Here is an 11,360-nt window from a genome sequence, read left to right as displayed (position 1 = left end):
CCTGTTGAAGCAAATTGTACCAGGGTTTTTTTTGCCTTCCTCTGGACCAACTATGTCTTATGGGGTTTTATATCTGGGATATGTTTATTTCCCTAGTGGTGGAACTCCATGGACTCTATGGTGTTTTTTCAACCTAACCTACTATGTAACTGCCCAGTATATGTATTGGTGTCACTGCATAAAATCTTATGCTTATACTTAAATGGTATATGGTGGCTTCTTGATAAGCACTCCAAACCGTCACTGAACCTATCCAGTGTGCAAATTAAGTTACTGTATGGACAGGATAAATGCTTTAAATTAAGGTGTTTGTGCTCGGTCTTAAAAATCAGTGCAACAGATTTGCATTTGCATCGGCAGATATACAAATACATTTTCCCAAGTGTTGGAAGCGCTTGATTTTTAAATGTAAAAAAGAACAACTTACTAATATCACTGTTAGAAATTTGCTGTGCTACATTTTTCTATAAGGAATGAAAGTTTGTTTTTTTATTCACAATTGTGCCAGGGTATAACAAAGATGGTCAAATCAAGAAAAGCATTTTCACATTGTTTAACCATTTTGTTTGAACCTTCTTCACAGCGAAAGCATACTTTCTTTTTCCTTTACATATTTTTTCTCTTTACCTGTCAAGTCAACATGATTGAACCTCTTAAAGGCAGGCAGGGGTTACTGAAAAAAACAAATTACTATACCCAATTTAAAATTTTTTACACAAAAAAAGTAGTTTTTTAGAGTGACCCCAACACCAATATTGTACATTTTCCAATACAGCATAAAATCCTGAGGGAATCATGACTCTACACAAAAGTACTGTACATGCTTTTGCAAATTACTTTTTAGTGTTATATGTGAGTGCACAGCAATTAGTGGTCATTAAGAATTCTGATACACCTTTTGGTACAGGAAACCCTCAAATATTTAGTATCAGTAAGGATAAGCCCCTGCTTAGATTTTGCTCCTGTAGGACCTGATGGTTTGGAAGACTCCAAACCTAAGGACCAGTATTGTCTATAATTAGATTACCTTCATAATAGAAACCTGATTACATTTTGTTTGTAAGTAAAAGAAACTGCACCTGTGCTTCTTTCAGCTTGGCCTCCAGATCATCCAGGTCCATGTGTTTGTATCGGTACTTGTTAGCCTTGCAGAGCCGGATACCATCAATGATGGAAGCGTGGTTCAGTTCATCTGAGAGCACAGCATCTTCTGGAGTCAGCATTGCCTGAAGGAATATGTGATTAAAAAGTGACCTGCAAGTTGCAAACCTGATCAAAGCAGACGTACATAACAGCTGCAACACAGTATGTAATGTAGTATAGACAAGGATTATAACATTTAAAATTTTGAATAGAAAAAAAAAAAAAGTATGTATAGATAACACTTAAGCTGCATACACACGTACAATTATTGTCGTTGGAAAAGATCTTTCACGATCCTTTCCAACGACTATTATTGCACGATGCATGCATGAGTGCTGTACAGCTCCGTTCTGCTCTATGCAGAGGGGAGGGGGAGAACGACGGAGCGGCACCCTGCTGCCTGCTCTCTCCCTTTCCTTGCATAAGGATCGTTCACCGTCCATCGTCCGTGGATCCGCCAGGACAGTCGTTCGGACGATGGGTGCTGTACACACGCTAGATTCTCGTTCGATATCGGCCCCGAGCTGATTATCGGTGAAGAACCATTGGACGTGTGTACACAGCATTACACTGTTAAAAGTTTTTTTGTTTTTTCTTTGCAAACATGGCAAAATGCACATTTTTATTTTTTATATATTTTCTGAAAATAGAGCCAGTAAAATAAAAAAGTGGTAAAGGAAATTTTTATAAAACATTACCATTTAGCACATCCAAATTTTAAGTAACAAATACACTTAATTATAGTGCAAACAAACACAATATAATCACCATTTTTTTAAATATTGAATTTAATATATTATTGATCAGGCTATGCGAAGTAGATAAATACTAAACATGCCCAGCCACAAAACTGCCCTTCCTATGAAACAACCAAAACATATGGTAAGCAAAATTATATATAGACAATGCTTTAAAAGCCTTTACAGGTCAGAGTTAACAAAGAGGTCAGTCTTTAAACTTTTTGTTCTCACTGTTCTTACGTGTACCAAACATTCTAGGAGTTATTGGTTTGTAAATGTGTGCATCCAACAGGTTTACAATTATATGTACATTTTCACTGAGCTTTTAATATTTTTGAGGGTGTGTTATTTTATTTCTTTGAAATTAATAAACTGTAATTTTTATAAACTTTCCAATCATGCACTAAAGGCCTCCAGATCGATCCATTTAGACTAGACTGGGCCCCAAATGGGCCTAAAAGTCATAGTACCCCAAGATGACCATGTTGCAGGAGACCACCATCTCAATTTTATGCAGTAAGCCATGAAAACAAGCCAACAACTGGCTAAGGAAATATCCAAATATTATCTGTACCAATGTCCTCAGGCTACAGAAAGAGAACCTCTCCACTATGGTGGGCAACCACTCCTGCTATTCAGGCAGTAATCAAGCATATTATATACCATAATAATAATACATTTAAACAAACGCCCAGCCTCCACAGCGACAAGGAGTTTGGTATATGCCAGTGAAGCTGCCACTGTAAATGACTACATCCCTGGCAACAAAAGGGTATGAAAATATAATATAGGAAATCTTAAAGCCCAATTTGACCATTTTAATGTGTTCTGCAATATAGTCAGGCTGCATATACTTTATATAGGCACACACCTTTTTTTATTTCTAAAACAAGTAAAGTAGACAACAACCAAATGCAGTTTCAGATAAAGAAAACAAAAGACTCACCTCAAATATACCAGCATTGGCATCAAAACAGCTAATATATAGGATGGCATCTTCTCTATTATGGAACTGTGCAATCTTCTCTTCAAGTCTCTTGTGTATATTCTAAAAGGGGATAGAAAACCAAACTCGTCAGGATCTTTATGTTTAGTGATTTAATATGCAGTCTTGTCTAGAGGTAACACATCCTAGCCTGTTCAAAAAATTAAATTTATTACATGAGATTGCAACTATATTAGCTACATAATATGATAGAAGGTTATTACCTTTAGACATCACCAAAAAGTGAGAGCCTTAAAATAACACATTTCTTAACAAAACTTAATTTTTCACATAAAAAGGAACATACATATAATATAACCTTCTGATTGTTAGACATAGTTACCTGTGTTCCACATATGAACCTTACAGAGCTTAACCCAGCTCCAAATTCTTCCAGGGCTTTATGTGCTTCACGAATAACATCAGGGTGGCTGGAAAGGCCAAGGTAATTATTGGCACAAAAATTTAAAATGCCTAAAAAAAATAAAAAATGAAAAATTAGTAAAAATAATGGTTTGACACCAACAAAGAAAATATTTCATACATAAATAATATAAATGTTATAGAAACATTGGATAACAGAGGCAGGCTGTAACTCCATGTTAGTATCACTGTCTGTTGGGACACCTAACATCAAGGTTTAGGTTTATATTTAAGTGTGCATTTTTTCTATGGGGGCTGTAAAAGTGAACTTAAAAAGGATCCAGTCACTGGAGTTTAGCTTTAAGCATTGTAGTTAAAAACAGAAAATTGTTTTTTTGCCTTTTGTAATAAAACAAATATAGAATGTTCTCTTTTTTTGGCTTATATATATGGGAACACCTTGCAAAATCAGGGAGGGTTGAGGAATACAGGCAACTTTATTTCTAGCTTAAACATCAGCTGATAATGCCTGGATTATTGATTTGCCAAATTCTACAGAAGGCACATCAATTCAGTAATGGGGAATAAAGGCATTTATGGAGGCTCATGTTGCCACCTTACAAATGACTTTAGCAGGAAGCTGCCTATGATGTTGCGACAGACACCTAGGACTTTGAGAAGCATTTACATCCCTTTGATGGTATGGTTCTAGTAATTGCCTGTTGACTGCTCCTCCATCTGTGAGAAACTATGAATAGTGAATAGAAACTATGAATTAACCACACCTTCAGGAGTTGCAAATGGAGGAAGGACTTTTTATTGATTTACAAGTCACTGGTAGAAATGCAGACACTTTGGCATTGCATTGTCCAGAAAAGAAATGTCAAGTAGGGTTCAGAACAACCAAACTTTTAAATTTCTAAAGCCAATGCAACAAGAATAACCATCCTAAAGAGGAACTAAACTGAAAGAGCCTTAAACAAAAAAAAATACACCTTCAATCCCTCAGAGCAGTCCATCGGGTCCTGCGTCGTCCCGGTATTCATCTCCAAGCCAGGCGGCGCCATCTTCTCTTCTTTCTGGTACTTCTTTCTACGTCACTACTTTTTTTTACAGGGAGGCTTTGCGCTCCCTGTAAAAAAAAAAAGGGTTGTCTACCTTTTATGTAAAGTGAAATTTCTGAGTCTTGGCACCCTTTAAGGGTAAGGTTTTACAGGGAAACAATAATGGCGTCATTTTTTTTTCAGGATTTGCAGCATTACAGGCAAGTAGATAAAACTTAGAGAAAGATTTCTTCCTTGGAGACTTCAACATTATGCACACCTTGAAACATATAACAAGAGGAAGAGACGCCCATTTTATGTTTGCATAAGTTAGCAGAAACAGCTAAGACATGAACTTTTAGGGAACTTGACATCAAACTTGTCACAAGGCCAGCCTGATGGAATTCCAGGATATGTGCCAGACTCCAGGGGATTCTTTTCCAAGACCTTGTGAATGAAAACTCTATAAACTTTTCTCAAATCTTGTAGTAAACATTATATGTTGAAGCCCTTCTTGCTCTCATGGGAGTGGATACCATTTCTTGTGAGTGCCCCAGGTTTGACAGCCTTTACCTTTCAACTTCTATGTCATGAGGTGGAGTCATTTTGGGGATGGATGAAGCATTGGGCCTGAGACAGAAGGGTCAAAATTAAAGGAAGGTCTACCAGTTTCTCCACAGACACACTCATTGGAAGAGTAAACCATGGCCCCCCTCGACCAAAGCTGAGCAGAGTTGGCAATCACACAAACGGTACGGGTCCTCAGCTTTACCAGACAGGACCGGAAAAAAAAAGCATACCATGCTTGAGTTCAAGTTGTGATAGAGAAAGTCTAACTCCAATGGAGCTCCAAATGGCTAAGGAATTAGGACAATTTGTAATGGTGTCTTCGTCTGTTAGTCTCGGTTTTCTGAAGTCTGTCTTAGAAAGGATTCATCATCAAAGGTATCTTCATCCCTTTCACTAGTAGCTGCACTGAAACAAATCCGGCAGACCAATTTTTAGGTGATCAGGCAGCACCACAAACCCCGGACTGACTCCTATAGTATCCTATTGTGATGTGATGAGAACTCATAGTGATATAATCTAAAACAGCAGAACATGAAGCCAGCCTGCCAGGAAATGGTGCCAATTTAAATGGCATGGTCTCTTTGTAAAGGGATTTCATCAGGAGTTCCTGACCTGTAGGCGTGCAGAGAAAGTGCACAAACAACATCAGGGTGGCTGGAAAAGCCAAGGTAATTATTGGCACAAAAATGTAAAATGAGTAAAAATAATGGTTTAACACCAACAAAGTAAATATTTCATACAATAGCTAATATAAATGTTTTAGAAACATTGGATAACAGAGGCAGGCTGTAGTACTGTACTTAAAGAAACAGAATGCTGGCATCACGGTTTGCTGGACACCTAACGTCAAGGTTTAGGTTAATATTTAGGTGTGTTTTCTAGGGGGGGGGGGGTGTAAAACTGAAACAGCTACCGGTACTCCTCTGAGCATAGTGCCAGCCTGCCAGGGAATGGTGCCAATGTAAATGGCATGGTATCTCTGTAAAAGGATTTCATCAGGAGTTCCTGACCTGTGGGCGTGCAGAGAAAGTGCAACATCAATCATATTGATTTACCTAGCCAAAACTTTATATACTGAGCTAGAATATGGATATCATTAGGAAGAGTGGGAGAGCGTGCAAATCGCCACATTTATAGTTTGGTTACGTGAAATCTTGCTTTGAAGATTTTTTCATTAACAAAAAACTTACTGCTATGGCAGTGGATAAATATGAGAAGTTCCATGTGATATGGCATTCCAATCAATGTATTATCATTATTCTGGAACATTTAGTTCCACATTACTTTTAATCTGAGGCTTTGCTACACTGCACCCTTATAGGTATGTTGAATGTCTCCTAATGAAAGCTTCCAACCTCGGATCACCTATGGATGGCAGTCAGCCATACAAAAGCAAAGCAAGCGGAGCTCACAACCTATGTTCCAAACAACACTAGTCCCCATCCTGAAACAAACTATTTATGACTTGTAAACCCCAGAATGGCCCACCATGGTCATCAGAATGGGGGCTCCCCTGTTGGACCGAGAGACTGTTACAGAGGGCCACATCCAGAAAAGACTGAACCCGGATAGCAAGATGCAGGAAGGGCATTTTACTAAGATTTTAAAAGTTCCAGGGGAAGGACAGAAAAAAATGTGTCAAAAGATTGTTTTGTGGTAACATTCTTTTCTCCAGTTTTAATAAGCCTTCTCGTATGTATGCCATCTGTGTTTCTTTATAGTTAATCATGTATAAAGAGACTGCCTGTGTATAACTCTTTTCAGTAATTGTTTAAAACATTTGAATTGCTCGATACATTTTGCCAGTAGTACCTATTTTCTTCTCAGTGCTTTAATGCATACATTATTATTATTAATACACAGTATTTTTATAGCGCCATCATATTACACAGCGCTGTACAAATCGATAGTCGTTGTCACTAACTGTCCCTCTAAGAAGCTCACAATCTAATGCCCCTACCATAGTCATATGTCATTAATACAGTCTAAGGTCAATTTTGAGGGGAAGCCAATTAACCTAACCTTGTTTTTGGGATGTGGGAGGAAATCGAAGTACCTGGAGGAAATCCACACAAACACAGGGAGAACCTACAAACTCCATGCAGATAATGTCCTGGCTGAGATTCCAACCTAGGACCTAGCGCTGCATAGGAAAGAGTGCTAGCCACTGAGCCACCATGCTGCCCATACATGTTCCTCGGCATACCAGTACAGGCTTGATAAAAAATAATGCTTAATTTTATTTATTTATTTTAGCAGTCACCCAGCAAGATCTATTTGCATTATTAATTATTTTCTAAAAGACAAAAGCTGGTTCATGCCCATTAACTAGAATTCCTTTTTCGGATTAGTTCACTGCAGTTTTGAAACAAAGAATACTTTGCTAAACCTTCACCAGCATAATAATTGTGTTTTTTTTGGCTGTGAGTTCAGGGATGGTCTAGCCAGAGGCAATGGGAGAGGATCCTTAGATCAGCAGATTTCAACAGGGCTGTGATCCAACCTCCCTGATAATTTGCAGAACAATTGACACAAATTTCTTTGGGCTACCCACTGAAAATGTTAACATACAATGCATAAAACTTTATGCAGTTGCCTTATTTTGTACCCCCTCCTTCCCAGCTTGGGGGAACCCCTTTTAAATAAGCTTTAAGCGGACCTAAACTCAGAATTTTTTCTTCACATAAAATTAGACAAGTAGACAAACTTTTTATTTAAAGAATGATGGTTTTTTATTACGACTGGAAACATACATATATAGGTTATACAGCATTTGTAGGTCACCTTCCAACGACCTTAAACCGCTTATATGTACTTATATAATTCTATCAATGCAATTTCCCTGCATGGGTAAACTAAGAAAACGGCCAGACTTTTTCTGCTTTTATCATTTATGGAAAATAGACGCTAAAAGCTTTATTACAATTTCCTTCCTATTGATCTATTAATAATAAAGCAGTGTAAATATTCCTGAAGGTTGCAATATAAATCAATGGAATAAGTATGACCAGATGTATCCTCCTATCAGTTACTATGTTATCGTTGTTTTATGTGTTACCTGGATTCTCATCCTTTTATCTATTGGCTTTATAATACTAGTGAATGTTTTCCTTTATCACCTAATGCTGTGTGGATATCAATCCATGGTTTTATGAACACAATGGTAAATGTATGAAGAATTGCAAAGCGATACCACCAATTACCTCTATTTATATAAATATATATATATAGAATATTCTGGTGCTTGTGAGTGTGAAGTATTGCAGTCTGGTTGGCCAATAATAAATACAGATCACACATATGTATATAAAGTGAAATGAATGGCTGAGCAATGTAATACACGGCTACAGATTGGAGCCAATATACGTTCCTTTACAGAGGTCTGTATTGTATGTAGACATAATTAGCTAGAGATGGAGGATTATGTCATAACAATTCCTGTACAATGTATTTATTCAGTATATTCTTTAATTCCTTAAACCCTAATATTTGGATGATTGTTGTGTATGTGCTGCAGGTTTGTGGGCAATGATTATGTATGTACAGATCACAAGATGCACATACAGCAAAAATGAACGAACGATAGAACTCACCTGGTTCAATTTACTGTAATGCGAGTTACACTGAAAACATTGGGCTGTATTTATATAATAGAGAATATTTATATATTAGGACTATTTATATAACAAGGAATATTTATATAATAGGGAATAATTATATAATAGAGAATATCTATATATTAGGACTATTTATATAATATGGAATGTTTATATAATAGGGAATAATTATATAATAGAGAATATTTATATAATAGGGAATATTTTTATAATAGGGAATATTTATATAATAGGGAATAATTATATAATAGAGAATATTTATATATTAGGAATATTTATATAATAGGGAATCAGACATTCCCTGGTGGGAATCATTCAGATCCATATGTTTCAATGGAAGTAATTGATTCCAACAAGGAAATATTTGAGAAAATGTCAGATTCCCAGTTTTATAAACAGAACCCACAGAAACTATAATAAATAAATAAAAAAAAGTGACAGGCAAATATTACAGGATTACAAATAAATTCCTAGCTATGGACAGCTAAGCCTCTTCCCCATTGTACCCATCTTCTGTCCCCTAAACCCCTCACTACTCCCCACCATTCCATATCCCCCTCCTATTGTGTGACACTTCCCCCATCTCCTAGATTGTAAGCTCTTCGGGTCAGGGTCCTCTCCTCCTCCGGTGTCACTGTCTGTCATTTGCAACCCCTATTAAATGTACAGCGCTGTGTTATATGTTGGCGCTATATAAATCCTGTTTATTAATAATAAATTGTATGGAATAAATAGATACCTGTGTTTGTCCCCTGTACAGTAATGTGAGGTCCTTGTTTGGAGGTTATTATCCTCTCCTTCTTCCATGTCCCCGCCTCCTTGATGCTTTCAAGCTCCCCCTGCAATATGCCCCTGAGGTGGGCAACAGTGGACTGTGCCCGGCCCAACCTGGCCGACCCTCTGACAGCACAGCGACTCCACATTGCAGCAGCTGCTGGAAAAAAACTGCTCCCAGGACAAGCCGTGCATAAGCCCATGTGGATGGGAGGTGTGTACCATGGCAGCCAATCAGAAGCCGAGACACAGCCCAGCCCTCTCTGGGCTGCTGGTATAGGCGGGACGGGCAATGTCAAGTCATGTGATTAACACTTTCATTACAGCAATGCATTCCTATATATTGCAATATATTCCTTTATATTCCTATATAATCCTATATATTCCTAAATATTCCTATATATTCCTATATAATCCTATATATTCCTATATAATCCTATATATTCCTATATATGTTCCTATATATTCCTATATAATCCTATATATTCCTGTATATTCACATATATTCGTGTATATTCCCATATATTTCTGTATAATCCCATATATTCCTGTATATTCCTATTTATTCCAATATATTCTTATAAAATCCTATATATTCCTGTATATTCCTATATATGTTCCTATATATTCCTATATAATCCTATATATCCCCTTATATTTCTAAATATTCCCTTATATTCCTGTATATTCCTATATATTCCTGTATATTCCTATATATTCCTATATATTCCCTTATATTCCTGTATATTTCTATATATTCCTATATAATCCCTTATATTCCTATAAATTCCTATATAATCCTGTATTTTCCTATATATGTTCCTATATATTCCTATATAATCCTATATATATCCTTATATTCCTATATATTCCTGTATATTCTTATATATTCCTGTAAATTCCTATATATTCCCTTATATTCCTGTATATTCCTATATATTCTCTTATATTCCTATATATTCCCTTATATTCCTATAAATTTCTATATATTCCTGTATATTCCTATATATTCCTTTATATTCCTATATTATCCTTTATAATCCTATATATTCCCTTATTTTCCTATATAATCCTATATATTCCTATATTATCCTGTATAATCCTATATATTCCCTTATTTTCCTATATAATCCTATATATTCCTATATATTCCTATATATTCCTGTATATTTCTATATCATTCTTTATATTCCTATATAATCCTATATATTCCTGTATATTCATATATATTCCTGTATATTCATATATATTCCTGTATATTCATATATATTCCTGTATATTGCTATATATTCCTTTATAATTCTGTATATTCCTATATATTCCTGTATATTTCTATATAATCCTTTATATCCCTTTATATCCCTATATATTCCTGTAAATTCCTGTATGTATGTATTTTCTTAATAAAAATTGGAAAAAATAAACTGTTCAGATAAAGGTTATGCTACCCCTGCAGAATCTAAAAGTAACAGTATCAGGAAATGTCTTTATAGCTTTGACTGTTCCCTGCGTCCATTATTACCAAGACATCTGCTGCACATTGAGATCTGCTACAAAAATCGCATTCACTTCACCAGAGCAGTGTGCTGCTCATTTTATATTACATGATGAATATTGGGGTGAGTTAGGGACAAGGATCATCAGCCCCGGGCTATGCTAAGAAAAAATATGTTCTGTAGCGCCATCTGCTGCCAGCAAAAATACCAGACCAAACATTCTGTATCAGCTGGCACTGCACACACCAAGTAGAGAATCCTGGCACTGCTAGGGGTTCCCTGATCAGTCAGCAATTTGTGCCCCTCGGGTCAATTACCACTGACACAAATGATTATAATGGTTATCTGGGCATTGATGTAAGCCAGGCCGGTGAGAAAAAATCCGGGCCCCAGTGTAAAGGAGGTATGTGGGCCCTATTATATTATTATTTATTTGTAACAGTCGTAGATTACATTGATACATTTGGAAAAGTATGTATAGGTACAAATGTAATAAAAAGTAATATATTTATAATAGTAAAAGAGGTTTATATTAGCATTTATTGTCTGCCAAACAAGAGTGCTTTCCCTGGCATGGGCCCCCTTGAGCTTTATAGGCCCCGGAGCGATGTAGCGACTGAACCCCCCTC

The 11,360-nt window shown here is 36.3% G+C and overlaps 1 protein-coding gene across 1 annotated transcript in view; it reads right to left on the bottom strand.

The window, feature by feature from the left end:
• The window catches only part of GCAT (glycine C-acetyltransferase), a gene marked incomplete at its 3' end in the record, with an annotated part of 19,365 nt that extends 9,943 nt beyond the window's left edge, over positions 1–9,422 (bottom strand). Inside the window, 4 exon segments of the mRNA XM_072421124.1 lie at positions 1,080–1,226; positions 2,830–2,931; positions 3,212–3,342; positions 9,201–9,422. Coding sequence (XP_072277225.1) covers positions 1,080–1,226; positions 2,830–2,931; positions 3,212–3,342; positions 9,201–9,384 — 564 coding nt within the window.
• Positions 9,423–11,360: the final 1,938 nt, after the last annotated feature.

This window comes from Pyxicephalus adspersus, chromosome 8, assembly GCF_032062135.1.
Source record: "Pyxicephalus adspersus chromosome 8, UCB_Pads_2.0, whole genome shotgun sequence".
Classification (NCBI taxonomy): domain Eukaryota; kingdom Metazoa; phylum Chordata; class Amphibia; order Anura; family Pyxicephalidae; genus Pyxicephalus; species Pyxicephalus adspersus.
The sequence above is the reverse complement of the archived record's forward strand: the minus strand, read 5'-3'. Positions and strand labels throughout refer to the sequence as shown.